This window comes from Mytilus galloprovincialis, chromosome 10 (assembly GCF_965363235.1).
Source record: "Mytilus galloprovincialis chromosome 10, xbMytGall1.hap1.1, whole genome shotgun sequence".
In the NCBI taxonomy this organism is placed as follows: Eukaryota; Metazoa; Mollusca; class Bivalvia; order Mytilida; family Mytilidae; genus Mytilus; species Mytilus galloprovincialis.
Window position 1 is genome coordinate 4649077 of NC_134847.1, and position 20132 is coordinate 4669208.

General features: G+C 32.2%; 1 protein-coding gene across 1 annotated transcript; it reads left to right on the top strand.

Annotated features, from left to right (window-relative positions):
• Positions 1–2999: 2999 nt before the first annotated feature.
• Positions 3000–15478, top strand: LOC143048833 (uncharacterized). Its single transcript, XM_076222702.1, has 5 exons — positions 3000–3033; positions 3893–3968; positions 9302–9424; positions 14335–14451; positions 15352–15478. The coding sequence occupies exons 1-5, from the start codon at positions 3000–3002 to the stop codon at positions 15476–15478; spliced, it is 477 nt and encodes a 158-aa protein (XP_076078817.1).
• Positions 15479–20132: the final 4654 nt, after the last annotated feature.

Below are 20132 nucleotides of genomic sequence, written 5' to 3' on the forward strand. Positions count from 1 at the left end.
TATGTCAAAAATTAAAACAGCTTATCCTCATCCTATGCTATAATGCGGAAGTGAACACGAGGTATTTATTTTTATCATTAATGATGAGTTATCATTGTGTTAAGTAAATAAGTGCAATATAACAAAAACAAAGCTCTTGACCTCTTTTTTAAAATAAAATTAATGTTACATGTTTTTAAAAATATACTATAGAATGTAAAAATAAAATAAAAGCTATCAAGTAATACAAGATAGACTTTATCTAAGATAAACTAGAAAACAAGCCAATATCATTTAAAGATAGAGGAAACGGTATTTTCCCTTTTGCGTGTGTCCACTCACAAAGTCCGCTTGAAGTCCGATATTTATCCTTCCTGAACCAGATCACCACAAGATATTTGACTATTACTCGCTTGTACATTGTAGATATGAATATTACTTTATGTATGAAATATCATTGCATGTTTTTTTTCCCTTATTTATAATTTTTACTATCTCACTAAAAAAGTAACTAGCACATGGGGATCGATTGATTGTCGCTTGCTTAAAAATGTACTTCATGTGGTAATTATTTCTGCATTCTCAGGGTGATGAACTACGAACAGTAACTGTTAAAACAAATGGTAGATTCTTGAATAACAGGAAAGAATGCCGGAAAATAAGGGATGCTTCTGAAAAAACTGATATTTTTCAATCACACATAAGTAATCAAAGACAGTTACCATTTCGATATTTGATGATTGATTGATTGTTGGTTTTCAATGTTCAGTTACAAATATTTCATGCATGTTCAGTAACATATTAATAATACAAACACTAGGTAGGTCAATAATATAGGCTGTCCCGGGAATGAAGGTCAGCGTATTTGAACTGCCAATGCAAAATGAGTGTATATTGGATAGGGACAGAAGTGATGACTTCCAATAGGCCACATACGGACCCCTAAAATAATTAAGCAAGGGTAATTTACGTGTACAGAGCGTACTACTCTTGCATGAGCTCCCTACAAGACGCACCAGTTTACGTCCCCATTCTGGTCGGATGTGACTCCTTATTTATACATTCTGAACAGCCAAACGAACGCCAAACTTTGGGAATGATTTTACAGCCGTTCGGAAGAAGACCAAGGTTACTATATTTTTATTACCCAGTCACCCTTAGGCTTTGGGGGAAAATGAAGCTTTTAATCTGTTATCATATCAAAAATATCAGTTACAGATTTTAAAACACGATGTACATGTATATGTATTTTAGTTAATTGTAAATTTCGACTAGAGCATTAAGTCTAGACATAAACATGCATGATGGATAAAGCCTTAATTTTGTAAATGCACGTTTTGCAATCAATAGTCAAACAATAAGATTTTGTAAAGTTATGAAGAAAAAAATACATTATTTTTTAAAACTTTTATCCCTAAACAAATCAGTTATTTTAAGCCGGGTCTTATTTATTTTTCTTTATATTGCATGTATTACATTGTTAAAACAATTTACATTTCCCCATTAAAAATCAGCATGTCAAATAGCTGTATGTATATTTTCAGGAAACGATTTTCTCAAACCTGTTGCAAGGTAAAAATCTTGTAAAACACAAGAAATAATCGCTTTAACGGTTTAAATCCCTATTCAAACCATGTGAAGCAATCAAATTGCAAATAAATTACTGAAAACAATCTAACCAACCAACATATTCATTTTTAGATTTGCGTTGTACATATTGTAATGATATAGTATATTATATAATATTGTGCAGAGACTGAAAAAATCTATTCAATAGTTATCTACGACAAGACGGATTATTTTTATGATAGGAAAAATGTTTTGAATGACAATAATAAAATACCGTGAAATTCTACAAACGTCACCAACAAATGGAAACATCTACTGAGGTAAGTTGATGCGAATCTAATATTAAATAAAAGTTACCTTTTTTGTATTTAGTCTCATGTTTTAAAATAAAAATAAAATTTTGCATTGCTGAAAAATATTGAAACCGTACAAATATTTAGACAATCTCGTGACACACGAAGATGTATGTTAGATAACTTGGTTATAATTTTCGTCATGGATTATAGTTCGAATAAACTAAATATCAAACATGGTATCGACAACAAACGACAACCAATGAATTACAGCAACATACATAATATGGCGGGGTTAAAAATAATGCTTTACTATAAAAAAAAAAAAAAAAAAAAAAAAAAAAAAAAAAAAAAATATGTGGTATGATTGCCAATGAGACAACTCTCAACAAATAACCAAATGACATATATGTTATTGTTAACAACTATAATTGTAGGTCACCGTACGGTATTCAACAATGAACAAAACCAATAACCGCATAGTCAGCTATAAAAGACCAGTAAAAGACAAATATAAAACAATTCGCACGAGTATATACGACACAACGTGGAGGGCAAACATGATCCTATTAATAACCAAATTAAAAAGATTATGCCTTAGAACTACTAATGAAACAATTACTACCCAGAAGTAGACTGACATGGACAAATCAATCATATGTCACAATACTACTTTCAACAATGAACAAAACCAACACTGAATAGTCAGCCATAAAAGGCTTGTTGGTGAATTTCGATGCATGTTGGCAACATTGTAGGGGTTCGTGTTGTTTATTCTTTAGTTTTCTATGTTGTGTCATGTGTACTATTATTGTTTGTCTGTTTGTCCTTTTCATTTTTAGCCATGGCGTTGTAACTTTATTTTCAATTTATGAGTTTGACTGTCCCTCTGGAATCTTTCGTCCCTCTTTTGTAGGACACAAATAAAAGTGCAAGGATACATCTTTTTAAAATATTTTAAAGGTTTTTTTTTCTCGATGTAGGGTGTGCTGTTTGTCAGTGAGGGGGTGACCGTGAGTTAATGACATCTTTGATTTTTATTTCAATCAATCTTTCAGATCAAATATACAAATTGAAGTAAGTGATATTCCTTTGCAGAAAAAATATTGAAAAAGACGAACCCTAAAGAAGATGAAGTTGGTATTATTATTGTTAGCAATGGCTGTGACCAGTATAGATGCTTCAAGCCAAGGTATGCAAATAAATAACCGATTCCATAGACTGGTAACTCTCAGGTTTTTGTTTTAAAAAGAGATGCTGTTGATACTCTTATTTACTCAAACGTGGCCCTTCTGCTGTTTCGCTCTTGTGTCGGAGCGTCAATCAGCGGGTGGCCTTTTCGTGCTGGTATATGTCATACAGACAGAAACCCGACGGCTACAAAACTAATTATATACATCTCGATGACAATATATAGGCTTCTATAAATATGCCTTGAATCTACTTGTATACAAAATGTGTATTTACATATATTGAAAACAATCACTATTATGCCCTTATTGGGTTACTGGCACACATGAAAACAAAATAACACTGTCACATTATATAGATATAAGAAGTTGTGATCATGAAAGGAGAAGAATACTGTATAACTGACGGAAGGAAATAAATAAAACCTATTTATCCAATTTATACATCTCATTTATATATGGAAAGATATTTTAAGTTTTTCTTAAAAATTAAGGCCTCAAGTTTTAACTTAATTTAGATTTAAATAAGAAATGACCTTCATCATCTATTTTTAGCTATCATTCCTATATTCACAAACATGCCATCAACAAAACATATTTACTACTCTAAAGCATCTATCAAAATCAGAATCAAGTCTAAACAAGGAAAAGGCTTATAGTCTGTTCATATCATTATGTATGTGGTGCCACTGCCGAGTGAAGAGAAAATGGAAGTGTCGGCTCTCAACATTTCCAACTATATCAAATGAAATTTGTATCATATCAAATCTAAAAGGTGAACTATTAAAAAAGTCTTGTGTAAAGCCGCAACATTGTTCAGATTATCATTTGAATGATTTTCTATCACAAGTTTTGTTTCAGATTGTAATGCTGACAGTGGGGAAGTGTGTGGGGAAGATATGATAACGTATCAAAATGAATGTCATGCATCACATAGGTTTGTATAGATATTAGTTTCGCTTGATATTTACTCGAGATATGTAATTCAAATATAATAATGAACGAGCTGTGGGCGTGTTAATCATTACTATATGAATTGCATAACGAAAGTTAGTATCTAGCTTTATCTTACCTCTTATACATTTCTAGGAATATGATAGGTTAAAAGCATCCTCGTGGAGACCGTGTATATTTCATATTAGGTCAGTAGGAAGGCGGGGCTTATTTCATACACGGCTAGTAGTGGTGTTACGTCCTTTATATTCCATATTAGGTAAGAAGGGGGCGGAACTTTTTTCATACACGGTTAGTAGTGGTGTTACTTCCCTTTATAAAAACAAAACGGTATTGAACAAAAATCTTAACGGTTTCAACAGACGAAGAAATTGTTGATTAAGATGGAAATAAACTCATAAAACAAATTTAAACCTAACAAGTTGTTAGTGTTGGCATATGTTTTTGTAGGATCAACGAAAGTAGCTGGTTTCTAAATGCTAAAGTATTGAAGACTTGCTCATTTTGAAAGGTCACTATATAGTCTAAATTTCACATGATAAGATAGTCGGTAAGATAAATTCGTTACATAGTGTGCTAGTGACGTAATACGGTATATATGGGGTCAGTAAATTCAATATGGGGATTCGAGCTTCGCTCTCATACCATATGGAATTTACTGACCCCATATATACCGTATTTTGATCCTGACTAGTTGTCACATCTATTTCTCTTATGGTTATTGCCAGTTATCCATTTCTGCTGTGAAGAGATATTTCTCGTATCACACTGCGACAATTAAAAAGTGATACGAAAACTGTATTGATTTGAGTAGGTTATTCAGCACCATGTGACGAGATTGCGATACTTCCATTGGCTATTCGTTAGGTAATTGGTAACTTTCAAAGATCAAGACGATTTATATTTCGTCCATGGCAACGGACAGATGTGATGTCGTCAATAATATACACTTTTCCACCTGAAAATATTATTTTTGTCAATAGATGTATAAGCTTTATAACTTGAAAAGAGAAAATTTATCAGTTAATTTTTCTTGTTTTCTAATTATGAATATTTATTTTTTTGACTTTTAAATATATACTAAAACATATTTTGTGTATAAACTATTCTATGTGTATGGGAGTTCAAATAGTAAAAATAAGTGTCAATGATGCCTAATTCAGCCTCAGTGCTTTTTAAAAATCTGTCTTTTTTGTTGTAGTAACACTTTTTTTATATTTGCTGTTTTCTTATTTGTATGATTTATAGAGGTATTACTGTATCGTGTAAGGGAACCTGTCCATGTGGATGTAAATGTTCTCAGCAGAGACGACAAGTTTGTGGGCAAGATGATAAAACTTATTGGAACGAATGCTTTGCCAAATGTGCGTAAGTGTGTTTTTCTTAAAGTAATAGTTGGCCAATATTGCGCATGTAAGGTATATTGGCACTAATGTGTTTCCAATTATTTACAATTATGAAAGCTATTCAGGATCGAAATTTTTTGCAAATGTATGTATACCATACTGGAACTAATGTTGCGCACATATGTCACATTATAATTATAGAAAACAAACATATCAAACATATGTTTATCTTGATTGTGAATGCACTATATTCATGCAACCTTGTCACAATGAGTTATTTATTTTGAATATGTGTACCAGAATGACAAAACATCTGTTATTGCAATTTTTTTGTGTATGCATTGTGTCGTGGGCCTCAATCCTTTTTGTTGTCTGGGGGGACTATGGGATTGAAGTCACGCTTTTCGTTATCCAAATTTTATTTATCTGCCATTTAACAAACACATGTATGGCAGACGACACTAACTGTTCGCCGCCGACAAACATAAAAAAGGTATACAGTCCCGTAAAATACAAAAAACAGACTAAATTATGTCCTACATTTCCGGTAATCAGAAATACCAAATAGAGGTATATAACATCCCCCGCCCAAATATAAAATTTGAAAAATTTTGGTCTGGTCACTGGAAATGCAGACAGCAATATAACATAATACAATAATAATAATAATAAAAAATACATTTCAAATTTGTATACACCCTTTCTCACTCTGGCAATACTAACTCCGTACATGGACACAGTTTTGTTTGTACTTGCATATATACTATATCATATATAAGATGAATATAAATTTTCATAAAGTTGACTCAACTCTTAAGTTTGCTATCATTGGTGACAATTTGTGCTCTGATCACAGTGATGCTAGTAGAGACCCGAAACTCTGAATACAATTATTTTGAATAACACAATCTAGTATAACACTATCACACACTCTTATATAACTAGCCAAAAGTTCACGTGAAATAATTTTGATATACATTTATACATACACTCTCAGTCTCAATAAACAATGTTATAGAAAATGTACAGGCTTTCACTCTAGCAGACACTAACACTCTGTACACCGTTATAAATTCAACTGAGAAAAACTTTCGCAAGTATTTGAAAAACTTTTCAATTCTGTTGCATGTAACACATCTAGTTCATAATAATGCCTTATCTAGCTTCATGATATATATATACTTTTTGAATGTAACATATGATAGAAATGCATACCTTTAAGAAAAAATAACAACCATCAATCGTAATATCATACGAAAATAACAGTAAATAAAAGTACATTTGACATTAGTACAATGCAATAACAGCGATGCTATCATCACCAAAAACGAGTATGTCCTTCTGTATAGTCCATAGCTGAAAATCAGGGTATAACTGCAACTGATCACATCTCGCGATCTAAGGTATGTAAGTTTAGCGATGCAATCATCAACAAAAAACGTCACAAATCAAGAAGATTAAGTCCTTCTGCATAGTTTAAATAAACTGTCTAAATCCCGCAATCGAATGTTATTTTAGTTTAGCGATGCAATCATCACCAAAACAGCAATATATAAGTGATGCATTGAAACCGTTTTTATCTTTTAAAAAATTTTCTTATATATATATATATATATATATTTATCTTCCTCAAAAGTCCCACCATAGGTATTAATTAACGAAGTGTAAATAATTTGAGCGATGCAATCATCACTTTATAAAGCTCGAAACTAAATGTTGTAAGAAATCCAATCCATGCTATTGTTAAACGACATGTAATTTCGGTTTAGCGATGCAATCATCACTTTATAAAGCACGCAACCTTTGCTATTTTTAAAAGGAGTGTAATTTCTGTTTAGCGATGCAATTACACCAAAACAAGGAAAACTATGTGAAGGCAAATTAACATGAAAAAAAATGAAATCATGGCTTAATGTGAGAAAAATTTAAGAAACAACACTGTACATGTAGGTAGTACTGGCGATACAATTATCACCGAATTATATTTTCTGAAGTTCCCAATAATTCATGCTTAAATGCAGTCCTTTTGTGACAATTCACAAATTCTGAGTAGCCACAGTCTGGCAAGAGCTGGACAAGGATGTATTCCGTCAATAAAAAAGTTATAAAATTTGTATGTGTATCTGGGGTTACTGCCCGAGCTTTTCCTACAATTCTGGATGTCACAATTAAATTTTGGTGAATATTTTCGTAGTAACATGTTTGTTTCACTTATAAAACTGTTGACTGCATCAATTTGTTCAATCAGCAAGTGATCGTCATTTTTGAACGGTTCAGGATTAGCATGGTTTTTATAGGCATTCCAATGAAAAATTGAATAGTACGGTAATTCCAGAAAGGCAAGTTTTACCGTCGGAAAATCTGATATAAAAGCATGAATTTCTTTGAAAATTTGTGTCAATTGATTAACATTTGAATTATCTCTTGATTTCAAAGAAATAAATTTACCATTTTTTGTTGTGAGATCACACGTTCCTAGCCAAACATAAAGTATTATTTTAGGATGTATCTGTAATTTAAGCTCCAAATTGTCTTTAAGGTACTGTAATTGGTCGTTCGCGGATGCACCACTTTTAAACCACCACTGAATTTTCCTTTCTGTCCTCGAATTAACTTCATTCTGTAAAAATCTTGCTTTACTATCACTCAAAATTACGAGCATATAATCAAAGGGAAAACTTGTCTGTGAGGACTCCAGCCTATGGATCTGCTTGTTTAGTTGATTTTGGCTCATTGCCGTCCATTTTGTCCACTACCACGTGTTCGCAAAAAAAATAATGTTCACCAAAAATTATATCACAAATAAAAGCAATATTTACGCTTAAAGCCTTTTTAAGTCCTCCACCATGTCGTGGGCCTCAATCCTTTTTGTTGTCTGGGGGGACTATGGGATTGAAGTCACGCTTTTCGTTATCCAAATTTTATTTGACTGCCATTTAACAAACACATGTATGGCAGACGACACTAACTGTTCGCCGCCGACAAACATAAAAAAGGTATACAGTCCCGTAAAATACAAAAAAAACAAAACAGACTAAATTATGTCCTACATTTCCGGTAACCAGAAATACCAAATAGAGGTATATAACAATTGTAGAAATATTGCATTAAATCTAAATTGTATTGAATATAAACACTAAAGGTACATGATTATACATGCTCACATAAAAATATGTAGTATTACAATAGTTTAAACATTTTTTATTGTTAAAAAATGACAAATGGATTAGACACAGGTTTTTTTTTTAACTTAGTAACGTCTTCTCCAAAAAAGTATTACAATGCACCCTTCGGCTATGTTCTTCATAAATGTATCATATACATGTAGATATAATCATATCAAAATAAAGATTCTCGAACGTAAACTACATCTTGTACTTTTAGAGAGGTTAAAACAAAGTGTTACATGCGCTGTCCATGCCCTTATGGATCATACAAAAAAGTGAAGCCTCCTTGCCGATGTAGTCTACAGTTTAAACCTGTTTGTGGTGCCAACGGTAAAACATATATCAATAGGTGTAAAGCGGATTGTAGGTAGGTATCTTTGTATACAGAACTTTAATGTTTGTGTTCAAATTTTCTTTTTTTAAGTAAGTAAGCATCAGTCTATAATATCATAACATGTTGTTGTTTATGTTGCTTGCGGTAGAGTATGATGAATTTCAAAAAAAACTTACACAGAAGGCAGAAGATTGTATATTCTGAATACAGTTTTGATTAAAACAAGATGTTGAGTACACATCAAAGAGACATCCACCCATCGACAAAACTGACAAAATGACTTCTCAAGGGCAAAATGCAGCCTTCAACAATCTCGGTCAATAATACATGCAATAGGCAGGTGTCATATATAGCCACGTGTTTATAACTGCTGTATGTACAAATTAAACAGAAACAAAGACAGATCTGTTATTAACTTTTAATCACCGTGTTATCGACTATGCTTAATCCGGATTTAATTGTATTTTAGAAAAGTGCCTGTATCATGTACAGGAAAATGTCCATGTAAGACATGTCAATGCCCTAAAGAATATAATCCTGTTTGTGGCGCGGATGGTAAATCTTATAAAAACACATGTGTCGCTTCCTGCAAGTAAGTTGAAGTTTATATCTTTAACAAAAATCTTCTCATGTTAATGACATGTCATCGGTATAATCCTTGTTCTTACCAGCAATGTGTGACCAGCAATATTTTTTATGCTTCCGGTTAGTTGTCAAGGAAAAAACAATATTGTTTTGATGAAGAAAAAAACACGCATACTCTATCGTTATCAGGCGTTTTTCTTGAATTAACAATTGAATGCTTCTTTTTGTAAATTCATTGGGGTGTAAAAGCGTTGACCGAAGTACATGTTGGCGCTTCATATAAAGATGTGCACACGGTCATGGTTTTTTCACTATGGTAATAGAAAACGATTTTTTATCATTTCTTTTTTTAAATAACCTGTGCACTTTTTTCTTGATAACACGTGTGAACATGAATTTTAAATTTCATTCGGCTATGAAGGTGAATTCTAGTATGACGAACAAGCGTTGTTATTTAATCAAAATAACGGATTCTTCTGAAACATGCATGTACTGTAACTATTTATGAATGATTTAATTCGTTTGCTGAACTAACCGTTTGTATTGTGAATGACAATTTACACAATATCAATTTACAAAAGTGTAATACCACCATCTCCACTATTAGTCTTTGTTAAATTTGCACTCTTAAAAACTATACGGAATTTATCTTTGGTTCAAATAAAGAAATACTTGGCATGAGTAAAGTTTTATCCTTTCCAGTACTATAAGCTTTAGTAACAATGTAGCCTCAAAATTCCAAAATATTCTATAGAAACCCGAAATAAAAAAAATGGTGCTTTGAAATACCAAATATATTTGTTTATGACATAGAAATGTTTTACTGCAATGAAATGTAAGATTAATTACCTACAGCTGTTAAATTCAACGGAAAATGTTTTTCTACATATTTTTGTATGCGACCGGATGTGATATACTCACTGGGGTAAAGCTGATGACCGTAACTGCATTCACGGTTAACCCAAGATGTCGGATGAAAAATTAGGTCAGTATCTGTATTGTCTGTTAAGGCAGCAACCATTTGATTTTCTGGGGGGGGGGGGCTATGGTTTTTTTTGGAAAAAAAAGTTTGTTTCCAGTTTTTGGAGAAAAAAAATTTGTTTTTGATTCTGAGAAAAAAAAAATTGTTTGTTTCACCCTCAGCTGCCACTATATGTAATGCTAAAATTGAAAGAAAATAATTGTTTTCGACTTGTCGCGAAAAAAATAGATTGTTTTTCGCCACAGGCGAAAAAAAAAGTTTGTACAGAAAAAAAAAACATAGCCCCCCCAGAAAATCAAATGGTTGCTGCCTAAAGTGTTTCTTTATCATTTTCTTTACTAAGCATACATTTGCACGATGTAAATTTATAAAATATTCACACGAAAATCACAAATTACTACACAAAAATGTGTATGAAAGAGAAAATTGGATTTGAAAAAATCGCTAAGATGACCGTAAATCATAATCGAGATGACCGTAACATGATCAGCGATTCATAACAAGGGTGACCGTGATTGGTTAAAGATGACCGTAATTTATAATAGATGACCGTAACATTTAAAGGATGACCGTTAATTCTAAGAAAAATCCGTATCGGTATTCATAGCTTTTTGTTGAGTTTGTCTCAATAGGGGCTTGGGGAGCGGAAATAAATACATGTATGTTTTATCAATTTCTTTTGTACTATTTGCCGTATTTTGAGTTAATGACACTGATAGTAAGTTGTGATATTAATTGATGAGGACACTAAAATTTTAATACAAATTGACAGCGTCAATTTAAGAAAGAAAAAAAAACATTAATTAAACATATGAATAATATGAATATCCGGTTATCGAGCCCATGTGTATGGTTCCAGAGGAAGCAGATTAAAACCTTAATTTGTCTTGATATGTTATTACATTTCTATTTATACAATTTGACAAGGTTCCCCCTTGTTATACGCTATTCGTACCATCTGAAATAAAGAACATTTGCAATGATAGTTGAAACGATATAATATCAATGGATGTACATACATTGGCATTTTAAAAGGGTGGATCTATTATTTAAGAATTGAATGCTTCTTTTTGTAACTTCATTGGGGTGTAAAGCTTTTACCGAACTACATTTTGTATGAAGCGAGGAAGCGTTTCATTCTAAAAATGTGCGCACGGTCAACGCTTTTACAACCCTATGAAGTTACAAAAAGAAGCATTTCCGCGCTTCATACAAAATGTACTTCGGTCAACGCTTTTACAACCCAATGAAGTTACAAAAAGAAGCATTCAATACTTATAATTATAGTTTTTAGCTAGGATCATGAAAACACGAATTTTATCTATTTTTTTTTATTTCACTACCTGTGCACTTTATTGTGGGACCCGTGTTATCAAGAATAATAAGTTTTATTGTGTAATGCAATTGCTTAAAGAATAACACGTGATGTGCAGTTAGCCAATCAGAATAACGTATTATAATGAAACATACATCTTTCTGATGAGTTAAGCCTTTTTCAACTGATTTTTATAGTTCGTTCTTTTGTTTTAGTGTTATACCACTGTCCCAAGGACAGTAAGAGGGAAGGTTGGAATCCAAAAAGAAGCATTCAATACTTATAATTATAGTTTTTAGCTAGGATCATGAAAACACGAATTTTATCTATTTTTTTTTATTTCACTACCTGTGCACTTTATTGTGGGACCCGTGTTATCAAGAATAATAAGTTTTATTGTGTAATGCAATTGCTTAAAGAATAACACGTGATGTGCAGTTAGCCAATCAGAATAACGTATTATAATGAAACATACATCTTTCTGATGAGTTAAGCCTTTTTCAACTGATTTTTATAGTTCGTTCTTTTGTTTTAGTGTTATACCACTGTCCCAAGGACAGTAAGAGGGAAGGTTGGAATCCCGCTAACATGTTTAACCCCGCCACATTATTAATGTATTTGAAGCACGTCTTATTTTCTTCTACCTATAGGATAATACTCTCTTACAAATTCGTTTTATACCAATTGCAACACGATTAATTATTTGATACAAAAAGGGTAATACAAATACGGATATTATTTAGACTTGACAGTCATCTTTTTACTAATTACGGTCATCCTTGTTATATGTTACGGTCATCTTGAAAATATTTTGATGATGATTTACGGTCATCTTAGCAATTTTTTCAAATAGAATTTCCTCTTTCATACAAATTTCTCGCTAGCAATTTGTGATTTCCATGTGAGTCTTTTATACATTTACATCGCACCAATGTATGTTGTGTTAAGAAAATGATATAGAAACACTTTAACAGACAATACATATACTGACCTAATTTTTCGTCCGACATCTTGGGATGACCGTGAATGCAGTACGGTCATCAGCTTTACCCCAGTGATACTATGAGCTGGTGGTATTACACACACTAACAACCTGTTGTCAACTTGATCGGTACAACCCAACGATGTAACCAACACTATTGATGAATTACTTGTGTAAATAAGAGTACAAATGAGCCTCAAGATAATTTTTTTTAGAATAAACATTGCTACTTATAAACGAAATAATGTTAATGAAAACTGACCTCAACTTTCATTTTACTTTCGAGAAGTATATCGTTACGACTACGTACTACTTTTGTAAACTTCAATTATCTCGATTCTGATTAGGACAATTACGGTAATATCAATGTCCGATGGGTAAGAATGTAGAGCGTTTGTGTAGGTTCTTCCATGGACCTCCCTTTTTTGTTTTAAACAAGAAGACTACATGCATTGAGTTTTTCAGAGGGAGGCTTTTTGAACAGTCAACATGAACGTTGCTGTATCTAGGTCAAATATGTCAATTATATGTATTAGTAACAACATGTACATCATTTTGGGCACAAGCTGTCAAATTCATGTTCACCGATTTGACTTTAATTCTCATATTTGATTTATAACAATCTAAATCATTCATCCAAATTACAAAAAGTCAAAAACAAACAATTTACTAGGCATGGGCTCGATAAAATGTAGTTTCGTTTCGTGTGTTTTTTTTTAAAGTCTAGACGCCATCTAATAACTATCGAGTTGACATTCATAAATAGATATATAAACTCGTGCAGTTGGATAATTCTAGGTCTGTTTAATTTCATATTATAGATGAAAAATATATGTCAATCATTGTTTTACCTGTATAAGAATGATTTTTTTTTGTGGGTCGAACTAGTAAATCAAATGATTAACCTTGGTTTCACTTTTAATGTTGACATTCTTTTCCTTTTTAAAAATAACTGAACACGGACAGTGCATGCGTTATTCGTCTCTTGCTAAGGGGTTAAATTGAAGTTCATATGAATACGGATTCAATGAGGTCGAATTATTCACTTGCAAGTGACAAATTCATCATCATCTTATTAATACAAAATTGAACCATACTGACCGCTAAAAGGGAATGAGCATTTCTCTAATTCACTTTCATTAATAATTGAACAAAAACAATCGCGTTTTACATTCCTTCTATCTCTACTAGCTACTGCCCTTTAATGAAATATCTTAATGCAGGATCATTTGGAAAAAAAAGACGCATGTGCAAATCAGTTTTATTTCGAGCATGTGTATGTTTATAAAGCGAAAGAAACATGTCATATAAGAATACAATTCTTGTTCTAATCTATTTTTATTGGCCAGGAGTTTACGGAATTTTCCGAAGATCCATAATGTATGGCTCAATGTCGCTAATGTCAAATATGCCCATCAGTTATGGTATCAAGCTTTTTCGCTATGTTTACCTAAAACGACGAGTGTTGCAATGGGAGCTGAATCTGTTGTATTTTTGTCCTCAATTCTTTTTTTCTCTATGTAAAGTGTTATTTTTGTTTTTGTTTCTGATTATTTTAGCTTTAGTTTTGTCTGCCTTTCTAAAACTTACACTTAGTTTTGAATACCATTTTCGTAATTTTTCTTTCTGATTTTTTAGAAACGTAAAAGTATCATGTAACCACAAATGTCCATGTTGTGAATGTCCGGCTGACATAGCACCAGTCTGTGGGACCAATGGAAAACAATATTCAAATGAATGCTATGCAAAATGCGCGTGAGTATATATTTGTAAGAAGATATACTAGTGAACGTCATGTCAAAAATTGATTTCGGGAAAAGTGTGTATGTGAATGGTAACTAAATAAGATGTGTGGTATGCGTCAAAGGGACAAGAACACAGCAAATGTTGTCACGTGATGCACATGTGTCCCTTTTAGTGTCTGTGAGCTGAGTCCAAATCGGTGCTTAACTGTAAGGAATATATATATTAGAATCGGGAAATGAGTCAAGAATCAATATCCTGACAAAAGAGCAGATATCAACCAAAGGCCGCCAATACACACAAAAAGCAACATGCAGGTGTTTTTATTAGTAGTCAAGTGCCTATGCTACATTTTCATATGTCAAGGTACAAAATGTATACATCGTATAAACCAAACAAGGAAATATTTGCCATCAATTTTTTATTCACTGTGTGACTAGAGTTACCAAGACTTTAAAGTGAAGTGGTGAAGTTGAAATCATTCCTTCGTAAATTTTAAATTTTCACAAGATGGCTGACCGTTATGGAATATTCGTTTTACAAATAACAGCAGATATGTGCCAATTGTTGTAACTATTATCCAGTCCTCCTTTCCCCAAATAAGAATTGCCGAATAAGACGTATATCTGGGTTTGTACACGAGCAACACAAGGGTGCTACATGTGGAGTAGGATCTACTCACCTTTCCTAAGCACCTATCACCACCCTCATCGTTTGGTGGGGTACATGTTGGCAAATCTTTAGTTTTCTATGTTATGTTTGTATTCTACTGTTTGTCTGTCTGTCTATCTGTTTGTTTGTCTTTTTCTTTTAATCCATGATGTTGTCAGTTTATTTTCAACGTATGAGTTTGAATGTTCCTTCTGGTATCTTTTGCCTGTCTTTAACCTAGTGATTTTAATTATATTTAAGAAAAGTGGCTGTATCCTGTACAGGGAAATGTCCCTGTAAACAATGTGAATGTCCTCGTGAATATAATCCTGTTTGTGGTGCTAATGGTAAATCATATAAAAACACATGTATCGCTTTATGCAAGTAAGTATAAGTATATTTCTATTTTTAGATAAAAACTAAACGTCTAATCGGTACATCGTGTGTCTTTAACACCCTGCTAAGCTCATCGTTAAATCTTCTGTAATGCTTAATATTATTAAGATATAATGATTCCAGTTATTATGTCAAAGAATGAAAAACTATTGTTTCAGATATTAAAACCACACATGCATGACAAATACTATCTGATTTATAGAGTATCAGGATTTTTCTTGAACAGACATCGTGCGTATGTTGGAACGCCACCAAAAAAAGTTATATTGGAACTCGCAATTGATATTTCAAAAATACCATGTATACAAATGTAGTAAGAATGAAAATTGGTTATTTCAAAATGTCTAATATTTGGTTACTATCTTTTTATAAGTTTTATCATTTTATTTATGTATTGTTTTAAAGTTAAATAAAACAAAGTGTCGCTGCTTGAACAAGAACTATACTTAGCCTTCTGTTGCCCTTGTGCTCCCTTGTGTTTTAAGTAGGTTGTTTTCATTTCTCAAGTTGTCTGTTGTGTGTCATTTTCCTTTCGTATATTCTCTTTTATGTACTACTATATGGAGTTTCCTGTCCATCTTTGTCTTTTTCCAATTATTTCCTTAATATCGTATTTCTTATTTTCTAGAAACTTATGTCTGATGTAACCACAAATGTACATGATGTTAGTGTCTTTCTGACATAACATAGTCTGTTGAAATTTTGGCCTTTGAATTGTGGCGGTTGTTTGATATAGTGAAAAGAAATTGAACTATAAAAAAACTAAAAGATTGATTTTAACTCTTTAATAGAGACACTCGGTTCAAGTACTCTTTTAAGCTATTAAATAATTGGTTATAGACAAGTTACATGATTAACAGGAATATTGTATTAATCCAAATTGTACTCTAATCCAACTCAATAAATAGTTAAAGTGAAAGGCATTGAGAGGTTTCCATCATGGCAAAACATGAAACAAACTATCGTATACGTACACATATAAGTATGAAAAGATGTATGATTCCAGATGACACACCTTTCAACCAGAACCAAAAGGCGTAGAAGTTAGCACTGTGTCTAAAGATCACCGTACTTACTTCAACAATTAGCAAATCCATCCTATATAGCAAACTTTATTAGGCCTCGACGACAAATGTTAAACAGTTTATTCCGACAAGCGACAAAACGAGGTATTATGCCTTGATATATATTTAATTATTTAGGCACAAGAAGATCCAACAGACTGGACATATTTATAACTGAAGGTTGATATTTCATACGGGAAAGACCAAAACCAATGGGATAAAATAAAATCATAGAAAATGGAAAACACAGGTCAATGCATTTGTTTAAAAGGAATCTTTCGAATCAGTTTGAAATTCATCTAAATTAAAAACAAATGCACACATTATGAAAATGAAAAAAAAAAATGTTGTTATATTTGAAATGCAAACTTTGTTTCCAGTAATGATGTTGTTAAATATAAGAGTTTATTGTATTTAAGAAAAGTGCCTGTATCCTGTACAGAAAAATGTCCATGTAAGAAATGTGAATGTCCTCGAGAATATAATCCTGTTTGTGGCGCTAATGGTAAATCATATAAAAACACGTGTGTCGCTTCCTGCAAGTAAGTTGTATAATAGTATACCATTTACATAAAACCTTAGCATGATATCAGCATCTCATCGGAACATCATGTACCTTTACCATTCTGCTAAGCTCATCGTAATATATCGTGCAATGTTTGACCCGAAATCTCGGGCAATGTTTGACTTCTGGTTATTTTTTCAAGATACAGTATATATTGTTTTGATTATGAAAACCAAACAGAATCGACGCTATACTTAATCAATTAAGCATCGGGTGTTTTGCTATACACCAAAATGACCTGAGTGTGTAAGTAAAGGTAATATTGGGGCCGTGAAATCATCATTAGGTTAGGTATAGTACCATCCTTTCCGAGGAGTCTAGTACTACAGACAGAAAAATCGGTTATCTGTCAGACTAGTGTACTCATAAGGGAGGGTAGCATACCCAACCTCATACTGACTTCGCAGTTCAGCTAGCAAGCAACCTAACCAAAGATATTAACTTTACCTACACACTAAGGTTATTTGGCTATAATATATATTGTAAGTGTATTGAATACCCCATATCCTGTTCAAATAACATTTAAATTTTTAATTTAATCAAAATAATGAAAAATATCTTCTTTTTTTTTTTAAATTTCATGAGAAATTTCACATGCGATTCAAGTTGATCTCAATTCACATGAAGTTGACATGAACATTTTCATGTAGAAGTTCATTTGAGTTGAATTTCATAGACATTTTTCACGTAAATTTCATGTTAAATTCACGTGAGCAACATTTTCTTGTGAATTGAACAAGTGGTTATTAACAAGTTACATAATAAGAGGGACGAATGTGTTAAATGAAATAAAACAAATGTACAGTAATCTCCACAAATAGATAAAGGCACCGGGAGGTATCCATCATGGCAAAACATAAAAAAGAATTATCTTGTACGTACACATGTGAATATGAAAGATGTTGTATGATTCCGAATGAAAAACATATCCACAAGACATCACATGATATAGAAGTTTGTCTATAGGTCACTAACCTATAGCCAGCCATATAAGGCCTCGACATGTCGAATGTAGCACAATTCATTTTGACAAGTGACAAAACGAGGTTACATGTATCTGCCTCTTAATTATTTAGACACCCGAATAACCAAATGACTGGAAATATTAAAACTGAAGGCTGTTAATTCATCTACAATAAAAACAAATACACACATTATAAAAAGAACAAAATATAAATGGTGTTATATTTGAAATGCAAATAGTTATCAAAGGTACCAGGATTATAATTTAGTAACTTTGTTTTTAGTTGTATTGTTGTTAAATGTAAGACTTGATTGTATTTAAGAAAAGTGCCTGTATCCTGTACAGGAAAATGTCCATGTAAGAAATGTGAATGTCCACGAGACTATAATCCTGTTTGTGGCGTTAATGGGAAATCATATAAAAACACATGTGTCGCTTCCTGCAAGTAAGTATTACTTGGATGGAGAGTTGTCTTAGTTGCACTCATACCTTACTTCATATATCTAATTAGTATATACGATTTTACATACAACTTTCGCATAATAGTATCCTATTGATGCACCCTGTCTCGTTACCATTCTGCTAACTTCGTCGTGAAAAACAGGGTGTCTTCGTGTAGAATTATTATCATTTTATCGCCCTAAATATGCATGCTACATTTGTGCTCTATGAATAAAATGAGATATTGGGTAATGTCATTAAACCAGCAACCTAGCGAAATAAAAGAATCTATTTACTAAATGAAGACTTTCAATTGTCAACCAAAAAAGAAAAGAATACTTTATAAATGATCATTCATCAGATGCGCTTTTCTGTGTTTTCTTCATCCTGAACGCTCGTATCCGAATATTTGAGCGTCAATGAGAACTGAAACAGTTGAAAAGCTATATGACCTAAAGGACCTCAATCGCCACAAGTGCAAATAAGGTCGTAAATATATTAAACGGAGATTGACATGCATTCTAAATATGTTACACCTTATGAAATAGTATTATTTGCGTAATAAGTAACACATAAAATAATCCTGTTTAAAAAGTATTTATTAACTATAATTAAGCTGATTATTCATCATTTCCAATTTTGCGATTATCACAGATTTGTTCACCTGTAAGACAAACTTCTTTCATGTAGTAAGCTGCGCATTATTATTAAAAATACAGCATTTAGTTCTTGTAAAATTATGGTTTTATCGACAACCGTGGTTCAAGCAGCTGATGATACATAATAATAAATATCAATAAAAACAAAAAATACACCCCTTCCCTTCCACGTCTCAAAATGCAAACAATTACACCTTAAAAACAAAGAAAAAACGAAATTAAACAAACAAATAAAAGACAAAAAATTAAATAACAATTGACAAAAATAAAGAACTTCAAGGTAAAAAAAACCAAGAAAGTATTGAGAATGGAAATAGGGAATGTTCAGAGAAACAACAACGCAACCAAAGAGCAGATAATTATAGATTTTGAGGGAGGAAAGCAAGCAAACGAGTTGAGATTACCGATGATACTGATCGCTATTTACCTATGACGACGTTGTCAATTTCATATCAATTTTATTAGCAACGTCTCGTGTCCCTTAGTTTCTAGCGATAACTCTCATATCATTCGACTCCGCTGAGAAAGGAAACTGTCAGTCAGCAATTTCAAAGGAAAATTTCGTAAAATAGCTATAATGTCATGTATCAAAGTTTGATCAATGTCGCATTGCCAATCATACCACAGCTCCCTATTTTTATAGGGATGATCATTGGTGGTGTGTTCGTATAAACGTTGAATATATAATACAATTAACAGCATTTATTTATACAGTTATTACAACAATGTCATTATATAACATTGCAGGAAAGTTCCAGTAAAATGTAATACAAAATGTCCATGTGAAAACACCGATTACTGTGCTAAAAATAATGAACCAGTTTGTGGGGTGAACGGAAAGACATATAACAATGAATGTTACGCTAGATTAAGGTATTTTTTTATATTTGACTTTAAATTGTGTATGTTTGGACTCAGTAAAACAAAATAAAAGCAAAATTGAGTCGAACTAA

Bases quoted from the DNA above. Each gene is read 5' to 3' on its own strand.
- LOC143048833 (XM_076222702.1), top strand. From the start codon at position 3,000: ATGGCTGTGACCAGTATAGATGCTTCAAGCCAAG. The intron at 9,425-14,334 runs GTAAGTTGAAGT...CTGATTTTTTAG, and splicing joins ACATGTGTCGCTTCCTGCAA to AAACGTAAAAGTATCATGTA. The intron at 14,452-15,351 runs GTGAGTATATAT...ATTATATTTAAG, and splicing joins GAATGCTATGCAAAATGCGC to AAAAGTGGCTGTATCCTGTA.